The sequence below is a fragment of the Nannospalax galili genome, unplaced genomic scaffold (genome assembly GCF_000622305.1).
Source record: "Nannospalax galili isolate Female #2095 unplaced genomic scaffold, S.galili_v1.0 scaffold356, whole genome shotgun sequence".
Lineage (NCBI taxonomy): Eukaryota > Metazoa > Chordata > Mammalia > Rodentia > Spalacidae > Nannospalax > Nannospalax galili.
In genome coordinates this window covers 199436-216390 of record NW_008338126.1, presented here as the reverse complement: position 1 = coordinate 216390, position 16955 = coordinate 199436, and the positions used below count along the sequence as shown (strand labels likewise).

Here is a 16955-nt window from a genome sequence, read left to right as displayed (position 1 = left end):
CTTTTGGTTTCTCATCTGCCCCTGGGTATACTACCACTGCAGCTCCAAATCTGCCCCCATCAGTAAAAACATTATATGCTTTTACTAATGGATCCTTGACAAAGAGCCGGGGAGCATCCCAACAGAGGGCTCGAAAGGAGGTCACCCATTTATGAGGGCCATAATGACAGTCCAAATTTCCCAGGAACCCTTCCAAGGCTATGGCCAGTCAGTTATTATTTCTGCAGAGCCATTCAAAATCCCTAAGCCGATAAGGGATAACAATTTTAAGAGGGTCTATGCCATAATGTCTCAGAGCTACATCACGCCCTTTCTCAATCAGGTCAGCCAAGTGATCCATGGGTGTATAAACCTGTGGTACGCCTCCCAGAGAGGCATGCACCCATTGAAGGGGCTTTCCATCCTGTGTAAGGACAGATGTCATCAGGGTCTCACCGGAGAGTACCCATAACTCAAGATCTTTACTAGGCGTGTACCGGGCAAGTTGGGCTCGGTCCAGAACATCCTGGACCTCATGTAGGACAGGTGTTGAGGAGCCAGGTGAATTAGTTCTGAAGGCTGTTTCCCTACTAGCAACTGAAACAGTGGTCTTAAAGTCTCAGTGGGAATAGGCATCTAGGCTCATAGCCAATTAATTTCTCCTTATAATTTTTATAGCTCTGTCAGGGTTATGGTGGGCTTGATAGCCAGTTGTGGTTTTAGAGAACTTACTCTTTCCAAAGAGAGTGTGGTTCCCAGAATTTTAAAGGGAGCAATAGTCTGTATTTCATCAGTGGATACATGGAGTCTGCCTGTCTGTCGACATTTCTGAGTAACCTTATATAACTCTTCTAATTGTTAGGGGCTTGGAGCTCCCAAGATTATGTAATCCATATAAATGTACACAGTGGCAAGTGGCAGCAAGTGAGCAGGCCCCAAAAGGGTCTTCACATAGCTTTGGCAGAATGCTGGGCTATTGGCCATACCTTGGGGTAAAACATTCCATTCATACCTCTCATCTGGCGTTTTAAAGTTGGTGGAAGGTACAGAGAAAGCAAATTTTTCACAATCCGGGGGTTGTAGAGGGATAGAAAAAAAACAATCTTTAATGTCTATAACTAAGAAATAAATCTGAGGGACTAGCAGGGATCCAAGGCAGTCCGTACCCACTAGGGTCATTCTAGCATTGACTATATGCAAGTCTTGCAACATTCTCCATTTGCCAGAGGCTTTCTTAATAACAAAGACGGGTGTTCCATGGACTTACAGAAGGCCGGATGTGGCCCAACCATAATTGTTCCTGCACAATGTCCTTTAAAGCCTGTAGCTTTGTCTCATGCAATGGCCACTGCTTCACCCATACTGGTGCCCCAGGGGATCACCATATAGCTGGAACCTGAGGGGCAGTGGCTCTTAGAACTTGGGGTGAACCTGATGCTCTTTCTTTGGGTCCCCCCCTGTAATTGATATGGCGAGACAACCCTTGAGTTGCTGACTCAGGAAGCCTATCAAACTCTTCAAGATCCAAAAGGTCATCATAATAGGCCTTGCTATCAGTGGTTATGCAGGCCTGTGCGTCCCCCAAAATATCTTGTCCTCTGAGGTTGGCAGATAACCCTGCCACTACCAGGGGTCGCACCTCCCCTTTAGCTCCATCTGCATCCTGCCAGGTGAGCCATTCTCGAGTCTCCTCTGATGGGGTGTATCCTCCCACACCTAGGATTCAGGGCCCGGAAACTAGGTGCCATTGTGATGGGACCTCCTCCTTTCTAAGAATGGTCCTATCAGCCCCCGTGCCCACTAGGCAGCAAAACCTCCTGCCACCTATTTCAAGATCCATCTTGGGCCTTACACCAGGGATAATAGGGACTGTCCAATTCGCCATAGGTTTTTCTCCTCTCCCGATCCCTCCCCAAGGGCATTGTAAATGTAGCCGACCATGGGGAAGTCCTCCTTTTGTCAACGGGGCTGGAGGCTGCCCCCCACTTAGTTTAAAGGCTTTCCTTCAATATCAAATCTGGATTTACAGTCCTTTTGCCAATGGAGCCCTTTGCAACACCGGGAATAGGGCATAGATGGGGGTCTTTTTGATACCCCACCTCCAGGCTTAGGGCGGTTCTCTCACTGAGGGCAATTTCTTTTAATATGGCCAGTCTGGCCACAGCCAAAATATGGACCTTCTATCCCTCTAGGCCCCATTGTTACCTGCTGACCCAAATTAAGTGAATTAAATGCCTGGGTTAAGGCATGGGTCAGAGCCTCTGTTTGCATCTGTAAGATAGCTGCCATGGCTTTGGTTTGCCCCCTCTGGGTTCCCACCTCCTTGGAGGCAATTATCCATTGTTCCATGGACCTGTCCTTAAGGCCAACACAGGCTGTTTTGTGATCAGCATCCATTCCATCCCATACCAAGAGTTTAGTGAATTGCTCCCTCAATGGGCTTGGGGGTATTTTCATTTTAAGCTCTTCTCCACTCTGTCTATAAACTCATAGAGGGTTTCACTAGGCTTTTGATTAATTCCTGCAGGGGGGATTCGGTAGGCCCCTCATCCAATTTTCTCCAAGCATTTAATCCTATGACCCTGACCTGTTCTGTATATGGGGCTGGAATGCCCGACTGTTGCTCCCCTGTGGTGTAACGGTCACTTGAACCAGTCAACATCCCAAAAGTAATGGGGACTGGTGGGTTGGCATTTGCATTCCTCTCAGCCTGTATCCTGCTTTCCTCCTTAAAGAGGGCACACCATTTAATATACATAGGGCTAGGAAGGATTGCTTTGGTGAGGTCCAGCCAATCCTTTACAGTACACTGCTGATGAGCCAAGCCTTGGAGGAGAGTAACTACCCAGGGTGATCCCGGGCTATCCTCAGCTACTGCCTTTTTTAATTCCTTTAAATCCTTTGCCTCCCAGGGATACCAGGGGTCAGGGTGCACACCTCCTGGGTTTACATTAATAGGATACGCTTCCACCCATGGTTTTGTGGAAGCCTCCTGAGCAGGGCCAGAATCCTGGAAATGGGTTTCAGGAAGCCCTGAAGCTGGCCAGGGCACACCCGAGGTGCTGCTTGGTACTTTGGCTGCTTTTGGTTTCACTTGTGTTGCATTTCTGCCTTCTTCCTCAAACCCTTCCCATGATTCCTGTGCCGGGATTTCTGAAGGCTCTTCAGGAGGTGGCACTGAGGGCTTAGGGCTCTCAGACCGAAAGCATGCCTTTAAGGCTGAAATAATCGGGTAGAACTCCAGCAGCGGATCAACCCCCAATTGAACCTCCCTTTGTTGATCTTGACATTCCACATGTTCCCATGTATCCCCAGTAAAAACATTAGCCCCAAGTAGCCAGGGAGCCAAATGAATCGCCTCTGCCCAAACCTTTTGAGCTACGGGATCTGACAAATCCAATCCCCTGCTTTTAAGCATATCTCTCAGCGCTTTAAGCACTGGGTCTTCAAACTTAAAAGTTGCGTTACCCATTTTTAGGGTCTTGCTTACCCCGAACTTCCTCCAATTGGCCCCAATCCGTTTCCCTTCTTTCTTTTCTTCTTTTCACCTTCCTTCGAGTGCCATGCTGAGTGCCAGTTGCCAGGGGTTTGAACCAGCGACCCCTGGGCAGTAATGATTGGGGATGAGTAAGCACGCTGTTCACCAGCCCACGCCATCCCCAATACCCGGGGACACTCAGATTCAACGGGGAGTCTAGTCAGGCAGGGACTCATTTATTACAGGTGTTACAAAGCTTATAAAGGCACCTGGAACTACCCCCCCCCCGAGGGTGCTGTATCTTAAGGATGGTCATGCGCTGATCATGCACTCCTCAGCAGTGCGGAAGTATTCTTCAGACTTTCAAAGCAAGCCAGGCCACACCCCCAGTAACTTCCTTTTGGACCTATGCAAGGTGGGGCTTTTAGATCCCCACATAGCCCCCTTTTTATTTTTATTTTAAGGCCAGACTGACTTTATTTCATGGGTTACCCACTTCATAGGCAGCTCCCTGAGGAGAGAGGGCTATCTCCTTCCTCTAATCTTATGCATTTTCCCTGTCTTAGGTTGTGTTACCTCTGATCAAGCCTTGCCCGTCACTGGATCATGCACCTGGCCATGAAAAAAAACAAACAGCAATAAAGTTGAATATAGAAGTGTATCTCTCATCATTCATCAAAGAAGCTTCTTTTTGCAAGAGATTGAGACCATTATAAAGTTCCACAACTGGTCACACACAGACATTGTCTATGAATTTCCCAGGCCTAAGTGACACATCTACAATACAGCCTCTACACCTAGGCACACAGAGCATAGAACAGGGGTAATGAAGATAACACTAATGAATCTCTCAATTCTGATTAATGAAGATCCCTCATGCAACCAAGGGACAGGAACACAAAAGGCCACAAATGGCCAAAACATAGAGATTAAGGGACTGCAGAATGCTAGTCCGTGGACAGGACTCCTATATTAAACTTCACCCGCCCAGGGCTCAGGAACCATCTTGGTTGGAAGAGGGCGTGGACAGATTGTAAGAGCCAGGGAGGAGGTGCATGATCCTCTGGAAACGGATTAAGGGACTGCAGAATGCTAGTCCGTGGACAGGACTCCTATATTAAACTTCACCCGCCCAGGGCTCAGGAACCATCTTGGTTGGAAGAGGGGGTGGACAGATTGTAAGAGCCAGGGAGGAGGTGCATGATCCTCTGGAAACAGAGTCCTACAAGCTCCTGGGACCCTCATCACATAATTCTATGTAAATGGTATTAGCATACAAAAGTCCTGTGCAAACTCAAGGGGACAAAAACCCAGCACAGAACTGGGAAATGAACAGCAGACCCCAATCTTAGCTGAGGAAACATTGGCAGCTGATGACTGAGTGAAGAAGAGCTGATCTTCCTAAAACCAGAGACACTAGATAGGCTGACTAGACCTCAGTGGATGGACTTGCACAGGGGAACATCTGGGGACACTGATTTGACACATTGAGCCATAATACAGATGACAGTACATGGGTTCTAGTTGAGGGGATGTGGGAGTGTGCTGGTAGGGACAGGGGTATAAAGATGATTAAGATTGTTGAGATATCTGCGTAAAACACACAAAAATTCAATAAAAACAAATTTTATAAAAAGTCTATGAGCATAGAGATGTTGACTGTGTGAAGCAAAAGAAAGATAATTAGAAATGAGGAGGTCAAGGAGCCTAGAGGACATCTGATAGATCTTTTAAAATTATCTGTGTGTGTGTGTGTGTTTGTGTGTGTGTGTGCGTGTGTGTGTGTGTGTGAGATGTGCTTGTAAGTGCAGAGGCCAGAGCTTCAGATCCCCCTGGAGCTGAGTTGCAGGCATTTGTGAGCTGCCTGACATGGGTGTTAGGAACCAAATTTCGGTCCTCTGCAAGAACAGAATATGCTCTTAACTGCTCAACCATCTCTCCAGCCCCTAGACAGATCTTCAAAAGACATTGGTCAGAATGAGAGAGAGTTAGCAAGAAGATTGGCTGATCAGTTGCTATAACACGGAAAAGCACTTGTGTTGTACTGTCACAGTGGCCTGCACTGTGGGGACAGTGGGTTAGGTTTGGGTTTGTTTCATTTGTTTGTTTTGAGACAGGGTCTCACTATATAGTGCATGATGGCCTTGAACTTACTGGGTAGTCCAGGCTGGCCTTAAACTTGGGATCTTGAGGGAGGAGGTTTGACGTGAGAATTTACTTTGCATCTCAGTTCATTACTATATTGTTCAAATGAGCCAGCATTAAAAATTTTATTAAATTAATTTATTAAATTAAAATAATGAACCTAGTCTCCAAGCAGCAATGGTTGCATGTATTTCAGAAAGAGAGACAGCTTATTTCTTTGGCTTTAGGTCCACAGCACCATCTGATCTTTCAAATGTAAACAAATGAGATTGAAATCTGATCAGTTCTTTGACTCTATGAGGACATAGACATAGTGCATTATCCTGCTATAAAGGATGGATGGGCAGAATTGAGGCTATGGAATCCTCTCAAGGACAACCTATCTGATTTCCTCTGAAAAAAAGCCTAGGAGCAACTTATAAATTACAACAGACAAACCAACCAATTGTATGGATTGTATCTGGGTCCTAATTCTAAAAAGAGAAATTAGAGAAAAGTTATAAGTTAATTAAGAAACCTTTTGATTAGATATTTGAGCGCATTCATGGTTTTCTAAATGTATGTCTGATAGTGATATGGTATAGTATGCAGACACATATACATGCATGTATATATACATGCACACACATTCTAAGAAACTGTTCATTAGGGTGCACATAAAAATATGTTTATAGAGAAAATGAAAGCAAAATTTAGTGTGACTTAGTGGTTGAAAAGATATATATTTTTTAATTATTTTTATTTTATGTGTATGAGTGTTATGCCTGCACGTATGTAAAAGCACATGTATCATACACTGCCTGTGGAAGCCAGAAGAGGGCATGGGATCCCTGGAACTGGAGTTATGAACAGTTGTTAGCCACTATGTGGGTACTGGGATTCGAACTTAGGTCCTCTGCAAGAGCAGCCAGTGCTCGTAACCACTAAGCCATCTCTTCAGCGCTGAAAAAATGCTGTTTATAAAGTTAGTAATCAGGATATATTTATTATCTTATTCCTTTTTAAAAATTCTTTATTGAATTTTTGTGTATTTCATACAGAACATCTCAAACAATCTTAATCATCTTTTAAAAATATTTTTATTTTATGATGTGTATGAGTGTATTGCCTGCATGTATGTGAGTGCATCCGTGTCGTGCAGTACTGTGGAGGTCAGAAGAGGGCTTCGGATTCCCCTGGAACTGGAGCCAAGGATGGTTTGTAGCTGCCATGTGAGTGCTGGGTATTGAACCCGGGTCCTCTGCAAGAGCAGTCGGTGCTCTTAACCACTGAGCCATCTCTCCAGCCCCAATCTTATTCATCTTTATACCCCCATCCTCACTGGCTTGCTCCTATAACTCCTGCCCCTGGAACCCATATACTCTGTCATCTGTGTTAAGGCCCACGGTGTCAAGTCAATGTCCCCAGCTGTTCTCCAGTGCAAGTCCATCCAGTAAGGTCTAGTCAGCCATATCTAGAGTCCCTTGTTTTAGGATAATCAGCTCTTCCTCACCTAGCAGTAATCTTATTCTTTAGATTGTTATGGAAATACTGATTTATTCTTTATGTCCGTATACAAATAGGAAAAATATCAACTCAATAAAAATTGGTAAAAGACACAGTTAAGCATTTCATAAGAAGAAATGTATATAATGTTTTGCAAGTGTTTGATACTGTATAATTCTACAAGTTTTCTGATGATTTTAGCATTGCTAAATATTCTTTGGAAAAGAACTAGCATCATATGTTGACACTGAACATTCACATATACTGTATCTTGGCAATTTGACTCATCACTGTGTAATAAAGCAAAAAATTAAGTAACTGATGGGACTGGAGAGATGGCTCAGCGGTTAAGAGCACTGACTGCTCTTGCAGAGGACCCAGGTTCGAGTCCCAGCACCCACATGGCAGCTACGAACCATCCTTAACTCCAGTTCCAGGGGAATCCAAGCCCTCTTCTGACCTCGTGGCAATGCATGACACGGGTGCACTCACATACACGCAGGCAATACACTCATACACATAAAATAAAAATTAAAAAAAATTAACTGTAGCACACAACAATATTGATTGAATCTCAAATTAAGAACTCTCCCAATATTAAATATGATATACCTTTTTAATGCTAATAACCATTAACATAAATATATTAATAAAATATAATATGCACTGAAATATGCATGTATTTTGATAGATACATAATTTTACATATCAAAATAAAACTTGAAAAAAAGCAAGAGTCAGGTGTGGTTATACATGCCTTTAGACCCAGCCCTTGGGAGGCAGAGGCAGGAGGATCTCTGTCAGTTCAAGGCCAGCCTGGTCTACATAGTGACTTCCAGGCCAGCTCAGGCTACAGGGAGACCCTGTCTCAAAAAAGGCCAAAAAGAAAAAAAAAGAAAGAAAGAAGACGAGGATGAACAGGGCTACAGGGCTTCAAGATGGTACTGCCATGAGTGAAGAAAGGGGGTTGGGTGGGGAGGGGCACTCTCTTATGGTTACTTGGGAGATATTTGCAAGGCTCTGCCTTATTGGGTGATGTTTTTGTAATACTCATTAGGATATTATTGAAAATAGTAACGAAAGAAGAGATCATTCGTGAACCAATGAAAATGAGTGTCATAAGCCCAAGATAATGATCACTACATTTCTATGCAACTGAGTTATAAAAAATAGATATGACCACCAAAAATATATATACATTAATGTTGGTTTCTGGCTCATTTCAGAAGGAATACTTTCCCTTGTGTCTTCTTTGTTACTTTGTGTCTATTGCATAAAAATGCATATTACTTTGCCAGCTGGAGAATGCTTAGGTGTGTCTGGATAATTGCATTGTTTTTTTGTTTTTTTTTTTTACTTAACAAAAAATGTTTCTGAAAATCTTCCTAAAGCACATTAACTTGCATTCCTGTTTTATTAAAACAATGCTAAGACCCCGGCGTTGTGGTGCATGCCTTTAATCCCAGCACTTGGGAGGCAGATCTCTGTGAGTTCAAAGTCAGCCTGGCCTACATAGCGAGTTCCAGGCCAGCTGGAGGCTACAGGGAGACCCTGTCTCAAAAAGACCAAAAAACAAAACAGAACAAACAACAAAACAATGCTGACATGTATGAATGAGTATTTTATAGTATTTCCATATAATTAGTAGAGGATAAGTTTAGAATAATCCAGGAATTTTCCTCTCTCACCAAGCCCCTAATATGAAGGTGTTTTCCTTGGATTCTTTGAAAAATTGTTTCTTTATGTCTACTCTGTTCTGGTTAATTGAAATTTTATTGATTGTAATTTCATCATAATTTTACTTTAATTTCTCATTTTCAAATTATTCTAGTGTTTGGTTCAAGCTATTCTCATTTTTCTAAAGTACTAACTTCCTGAATTTATTTAGTTGTTGTAAGCGCTTGGCTAGACACATATTAAGAAACATATCATTATAATAAAATGTGCAGTTACAAACTGAGGGGTACATGTTGTAAGGCTAAGGTTAAATGTGTGTGTGAATTCACAAAATGGCATTATTTAGACTTAAGTATTTAGACTTTAAGCTGAAATCTAAAGAATGACTAATAGTCAAAGGGAGGTACACAGATCAGTGGAAATAGTATAAAGGAGCTGCAGCAAAAGATGGAGAGCATGACTAATAACTAAAACATAGTGGAGCTGGACCGGTAGGAATCGAAACTGAGAAATAACAGATAGCAGGGGCTGATTTATTCAGGGCCCCAAGAGTGATGGGAAACTTCTGCAGATTTTAAATCAGAGGTCAATACAGAAGAGATTTGTGTCTGAAGAGAATTCTCATTTCGTGTCTAACTCTATGACTAGACTGTAAACTTCCCCAGTAGAGGAGCCAACTAACTGTTCATCTCAGCAAGGACAGGCCAAGGAGGTGTTCAGAGTGAGGTTCCCTATCTGTCTGGTAGCTTAGTGTTGGCACACAGTGAATGCTTGGTTATGGTAGCCGTGGTTTTCATTGCTGTAGATTGGTCTTTGGTGTGGGATAGCAGCTCCTGTGGACTTAGACTTCAGGAGATAATTCAACCCAATAGTATCTTCTGAAAACTTATGCTATATTCCAAAGACTCAGCACTAAATTTATTTAATTTTCATTAATTTTTTATGCCTCATCTACAGTGGACAAGCATGAACGTTATTGATAATAATAAACCAGACCAGAAAAATGAGGTGATAACAGCAGATGCTTTCACAAACTCTGTTTAGTTTGTTTCATAAGTTTTGGGTCTGTCAAAATAGCCTTCATTATACCATTTCTTTAAGAGTTCTTTTTAAAAAATATTTTTATTTGAGAATTTCATACAATGTATATTGATCATATTTTCCTCTCCTCCAATTCTTTCCAAATCCATCCCCACCTCCCTACCCACCCAACTTCATGGGTATCTTTGCCTCCATTTAGTTCAACTTGTGTTTCACACATTCTTAAGTGTGGAACCTGCCCTGGAGCATGGTTGACATATCAGGGGCCACACCTTTAAAGAAAGCTGAATCTTCCTCTCCGAGCAGTTACCAAATACCAATAGCTCCGGATCTTGGGGGGGTACTCAATGCCTGTTTCCTCCCTCCATGCTGGAATTTTATCTGGCTTGGACCTGAGCAGATCTCGTGCATGCTTTCACAGTTGCTGTAACTTTATATGTGCAACTGCCCTGCTGTCTGAAAAATGCTCTTTTCTTGTGGTTGTCCACCACCTCTGCCCTTACAATCTTTCTGTCCCTTTTCCTCGAAGAAGCCTGAGCCTTGACGGGAAGAGTGTGATACAGTGTCCCATTTAGAGCTGAGCACTCCACAGTCTCTTATTCTCTGTATGACCAGTTGTGGTGTCTGTGATAATGCCTTCTACTGCGAGAAGTCTCTCTGATGAGTGTTGAGAGATGCCCTAATTTATGGGCAGAACAGTGAGCCATTAGGAGTCATTTTGATGCCATGCCCATTTAGTAGAATATTAGTAGCAGGTTCTCCCCTAGGCCCATGGCTTATCTAGCCACAAGTTCTCACCCTTGATAACGGTGCCAGGCATGGGTTCCATTTCATGGAATTGACCTTAAATTCAAGCAGAGCGTGGCTGGTTACTCCTGTGACACTTGTACTAGTGGCCATAGCATGCCGGGCGAGTCATTATTGTAGTCACAGCGTTCATAGCTGGGGAAGACTGATGATTATTTTTCTCCTTCAGTAGCATGCATAGCACCTTCCAGCACTATGAAAGCTAGTCAATAGGGGTTAAGTTTCCAAGTCAGTCTCCACTTTATTTCTCCATGTTTTATGACTCACCTATGTGTTGTCTTCAGCAATTGGCTCTTACTGTCAAGTTCTGGAGGGTGTCCAAGAGCAGTGACAATAGTCTGTAGTGCTTGAGGGGCAGGGGGGGTCAGTCTATGGGATCCCAATAACTTGAAGAGAGATAACCCATTCCTAATACTTGAGTTTTAATTTGCTAGGATAAGGTATCTAGTTGGGCCATTGTTACCCATTATAGAATAACTCCACTTAAACTCTATATTTGTATAAATTTTAGAGAATGTCTACAATATTAGGTTTCCATATGGTTTTTCAAAAAAGCCATCAGTGTTATCCCTTCCCATACTTCCTCCTCTACCCTGCCCCACATCTTCCACCCCATTTAACCCCTCCTGTTTCATTATTCCCCTCTCCTCCTTGGTATCACTGTAGTCTATCTCCCTTCCCTTGAGAGAGTCCCCCTCCTTCATGGAACCTCTGTGGATATTCCAAATGAAGCATATATATATATATATATATTTTTTTTTCCCCAAAGCTAACATCCACAGATGAGAGAGAACATACAGTATTTGTCTTTTGGGGCCCAGGTTACCTTTTTCAGGATGATTCTTTCCAGTTTCATCCTTTTACCTATAAATCCCACAATTTAATTTTTCCTTTTTAAAATTTCATTTTGTTTATTTATTTTATGTGTGTGAGTTATGCCTGCATGCTTGTAAGTGAACCTGTGTCATGCAGTGCCCATGGAGGCCAAAAGAGGGTGTCAATTACCCTGAACGTGGAATTATGGCCGGTTGTGTGGGTGCTGGGAATTGAACCCAGGTCTTCTGCAAGAGCAGCCATCTCCTAAGCCATCTCTCCAGCCCCCATAATTTTCTTTTTTCTTTATTTTGAGACAGGGTCTCCCTGTAGCCCCAGCTGGCCAGGAACTCACTATGTAAATCAGGCTGGCCTTGAACTCACAGAGAACCACCTGCCTCTGCCTTCTGAGTGCTGGGATTGAAGGCGTGAGCCACCATGCCTAGCAATTTCATTTTTCTTAATAGCTGAATAATATTGCATTGTATAAATGCACCAAATTTTTATTATCCATTCATTAGTTCATGAACATCTAGATTGTTTCCTTTTCCTGGCTGTTGTGAATAGAGCAGCAATGAACATGGATGATATAGAGCCCTTTGGGTATGTGCTCAATAGTATGGCAGGATCATGTGTTAGATCTGTTTAGCTTTGTGAGGAACCTGCACACTGATTTCTACAGTGGCTGCACCAGTTTGTACTCTCAACAGCAGTAAACAGCTCTTCCCCTTTCTCCGCATCCACACCAATATCTGTTGTCATTTGTTTTTTGTTTTTGTTTTATGTTTTTTGATCCTAGTTATTCTGACTTGGGTAAGATGATCATTAAGACCAACGATTGACAAATGAGACCAAATGAAAGTAAAAAATTTCTGTGCAGCAACCGATACCATCATTCAAGTGAAGAGGCAACTTACAGAATGGGAAAAAATCTTTACCAGTTATACATCTGACAGAGGGTTAATATCTAGAATATTCAAAGAACTCAAGAAACTAAACATCAAGAAAACAGCCAATTCAATTAAAAAGTGAGGCATGGAACCAGAGTTCTCAAAGCTGAAATACAAATGATTAAGAAACACTAAAATTGTTCAACATCCTTAGCCATCAGGGAAATGCAAGTTAAAACTACTTTGGGGTTACATTTTTTAGAGTCCTAAAATAAAATAGCCTTTCCACATTTCACGTGAAATAATCCCAACTTGGTTTTTCTGTTGTATTTATTTGTTTTGTGTAAAGTGGATTACTCTGCTACTTGTGTCATTTTGTTTACTTTTAAAGAATAAAGATTATTATTAGAAGTATTCTTCCAAGCCAGGTGTGGTGATATTCACCTGTAATTCCAGAATTTGGGAGGCCAAGGTAGGAAGATTATGATTTGGGGGCAAATTTGAGGTATATGCAGTGAGAGAGAGTCTATCTCAAGAAAAAAAAAAGTAAGAAATAATTCTATAGACAGTCTGTAATGGTTTTCAGTGTTAATGCTTAATTTTTTCAAGTGTTCAATTTCCACATATGTGTTGTCTCTTAGTATAGATAGAAAGTAATTGATCAGCTTGCTGACCAATTTCCCTCTGCTCTTTAATGAGACTAGTAACCCAGCCCACTAGCTAGCACATACTTGCTAAAAAGGAGTCCCATTGAAAACCAAATTAACAAAAGGTTCCCTGTTTCTAACAAATCCCTGTACTGAGGTGCCTTGCCTGGAGAGCAAAATCAGTTCCTACTGGTGCCTTCTCCTGAGGACTCATAAGCCAGCAAGTCTTTATAGCTATACTTCCTTAGTGGCTATGAGTACTAACTCAGTATAAACTAGCTTTGATCATAATCAGTTAAACTCTAATCTTTATAAAGAAAACAACGCTTTTAAAAAGTAGAACAGTTGTCCATTTGTATAGATGTTAAATGCAGAGATGTTAAAAAAATAATATTATTCAGTTAAAACATTATTATTTTTTAACTCATTTTCAAAGCTTGGTTTGCTGAAATCATGTATATGGGAGGAAGCTACAGTTTTCAGGGAAAAATCTTACTTTGTAAAATTAAGACTCCTACTAGTGGTTTTAATGAGCCCAGCTTTGAGTATCTCCCCCCCTCACCCCCCCCACATGCACACACGCATGCACACACACATACATATGCACACACACACACGCATACACACGCACACACACTTATGTACACATGCATGCATATATAACTTTTTGCTTATAGAAATGTTAAACATGTACAGAATTAAAGTGATGTGTCTGTGTATCTGGTGTCCACCTTCACCACTAGTGTGATACTTTACTTCCCATCATATCCTCACACTAGAGTATTTTAAAGCAAATTCTAAGATTTTTAATGTGTAAACTAACCAATGTCAAATTTTAAATGACATAAGTGTCTTATCACATAAAAAATTTAAAAATAATGAATGATCCTATCAGCCATCTCATCAGAGTTCAGACTTTTTAGATTATTTCACAAATTGATGTTACTATTTGTATGTTTGAGACAGAGTCATGTAGCTCAGGCTGACTTCTGAGTCATCCATTCTTCTCTCTCAGACTCCTGAGTACTGGAATCCAGAGCTGTGCTACACACTCAGTTTCATTAATGGTTTCCAAAGTAAATTTCAGTCAGAGCTGAAACAAGTCTATTCAGTGTAACTTTTGTTCAGTGTCTCTTTGATTGCTTCAGTTGTATAGCTTGCCTTATCCTTGCTTTTTGTTGTTGAAGGATGATTTGTCTACTTTCTGAATTTTGCTAATTGCATATCTCTGTTATATTTTCACATGTTCAAGAATAATTCTTGCATCTTTTTGAAGCATACGATACCACATCTCCATTGTCTAATAAATTTTTGTTTAAATTGAGTAATTATTACTTAGTTTGTAAACAAGATTTCAAAGATCATGGGAACTATTTATTATTTTTTTTTATTTTATGTGTGTGAGTGTATTGCCTGTATATGTGTAAGTGCACCCGTGTCTTACAGTGCCAATGGAGGTCAGAAGAGGGCATTGGATTCCCCTGGAACTGGAGTTACAGATGGCTGTTAGCTGCCATGTGGGTGCTGGGAACCAAACCTGGGTCTTCTACAAGAGCAGCTGGTACTCTTAACTGCTGAGCCATCGCTCCAGCTCCAAAGGTCGTGGAAATTTGAAAGGGGAGATCTGCAGGACAGTCTGTAAGCCTCAGGAAGAGAATAGTTTTGTAACATTTCCTCATGTCTGTGACTCTGTGCTTAGTTTGGTAACAGTGTATTATAATTTGTTGCCATTCTACAATACTGCAGAATATGAGAATATGAAATTGTATCAAGAAATGTATATTAGGTTGAATTTTGTGGAAGCATTATCTTATACTAACCCTTTTTTATTTTTAAAAAAGATACCAGGTGATCAGCACTCCAACAGACTTTTTCATGGTAATGGAATATGTGTCCGGAGGTGAATTATTTGACTACATCTGTAAACACGGACGGGTGAGTAGCACACTATCTAGTACACTAAACCTTTAAGCTAAGAGAGTAGCTAAGCATGAGAAAATAGCCACAAAGATATCTTCAGTGCTTGAAGTTGTTTCTGTAATAACGCCCACTAAACATGCAGAACGTCAGACATTGTCTTTCTTGAAAAGTATGCCTTTCAAGACACTGCTTTGGAGCTGGGCATGGCGGTGCACGCCTTTAATCCTAGCAGATGCAGGCGGATCTCTGAGAGATCTAGGCCAGCCTGGTCTACATAGAGTTCCAGGCCAGCTGTGGCTGCAGGGAGATCCTGTCTCAAAAAGACACAAAACAGAACAAAACAACAACTGGTAAAACCCCACAGACATTGATCTGGGAAATGTATTCCGCTTAGTTTCCAAATGAATTCTGTGGTTTTCAGAATCTTTTCTGTCAAATTGTGTTGAAGTTTCACTTCTTAGCATTTCACATACATTATGTTTTAGTTTCACTGAGTCCCCAAAACATCGTGCATATTTAGTAATGTTGGTCAATGGTAAACATTGCCACGAAGGAAAGCAAAACCTATCAAATAATACATTGAGCTTTGACAAGTTCTTGGTTGATTTATTTTGTCTGAATTGTTGAAAATTCTAATTAGTCAATTCTTCTTAGTTATATTTAGACTGATTATAAAATGAAAATGCATACTAAGTAGATGTCCTACATATTCTTAATGCAGTTTATTTTTATTCATGATAGGTTGAAGAGATGGAAGCCAGGCGGCTCTTCCAGCAGATTCTGTCTGCTGTGGATTATTGTCATAGACATATGGTTGTTCATCGAGACCTGAAACCAGAAAATGTGCTGTTGGATGCCCATATGAATGCCAAGATAGCTGATTTTGGTATGTTACTCCAGGGTTGGTCAGAGATGTAGAATAGCTGCCTTTTAAAATGTGCTGGTAACAACTCTTACAGAACTAAGAACTTTCTTTTTCAACTTCACAAATCACGTGCCATGAAAAAGGATTTGTTGCAGTCTACACACTGGCTGTTCTGTTTATTTAAATACACTTAAAAACTGCAGAGACCTCTAGAAAAGTCGTTAGAGGGCCCTGTCAAGACAGATCAACTTGGGGACTGGAGAGATGGCTCAGCAATTAAGAGCACCGTCTGCTCTTGCAGAGAACCCAGGTTTGGTTCCCAGCACCCACATGGTGACTAGCAACTGTCTGTAACTCCAGTTCCAGGGGATCCGACACGCTTTTCTGATCTCCATGGGCATTGCATGACACAGGTGCACGTACATACATTCAGGCAATAGACTCATACACATAAAATAAAAATAATAAATAGTTTTTAAAAGAAGATCCATTCAGTCTTCATTTTCTCATGAAAAACGATACCTGGTTGTTGTGTTGTGTTGTTGTATGGAAAGAAATGAATCCCAAATTCCTTTGAAAAATCTGTTCATACATTCGTTAGTTCCACTGATAAATACAAAAATTATATGAACATTTGCATGCAGCTTTGAGGAAAGCTTTATAGTTCTACTGACTGACCCATAGAAGAGCCCAAGGATCTTAGAGTAGGATCTGACAACTTAATGAGAGAGCCAGAGTTTGGTCAAGGGTAAAAGGCAGGGTAAAACCAAGTTTCTATGCTCTGCACCTGTTATATGGTAAATATACCTGAAAAGGATGCCACGGTGGGTGTTTAAGAAAAACATTAAAGAGAGATGGGAATCATAAAGTTCAGTGCTGTTATTTTTTTTGTACCTGCCTTTAAATTAAATCAGAAAACTAGTGTTACTATTTTCCCTTCTTCTCTAAGTTATTAATTAAACTCTTCTAGTCAATAGCCCATCTAGATTTCTGGCTCAGATCATTTTTACTATGTTGAATTAAAGCTTTCTAAATTAAAACCATCTCAGGAATTTGAAGCAGGAGGATCTCTTTGAGTACATGTGTCCAATTCCAGCACAGTGAGACTCCCCCATCTCCATAGGAAAATAATACATTAGAAAAATAATCTGCTTATCTGTTTGAGCTTCTATCTGATTATAAATGCTCTAAGACCTTAAAAATGCTTT

General features: G+C 41.1%; 1 protein-coding gene across 1 annotated transcript in view; it reads left to right on the top strand.

Moving 5' to 3' along the window:
• The window catches only part of Prkaa2 (protein kinase AMP-activated catalytic subunit alpha 2), a gene marked incomplete in the record, with an annotated part of 110934 nt that overhangs the window by 79275 nt on the left and 14704 nt on the right, over positions 1–16955 (top strand). The window contains 2 exon segments of the mRNA XM_029563465.1: positions 14804–14897; positions 15624–15768. Of these exon segments, the coding sequence (XP_029419325.1) occupies positions 14804–14897; positions 15624–15768 (239 nt within the window).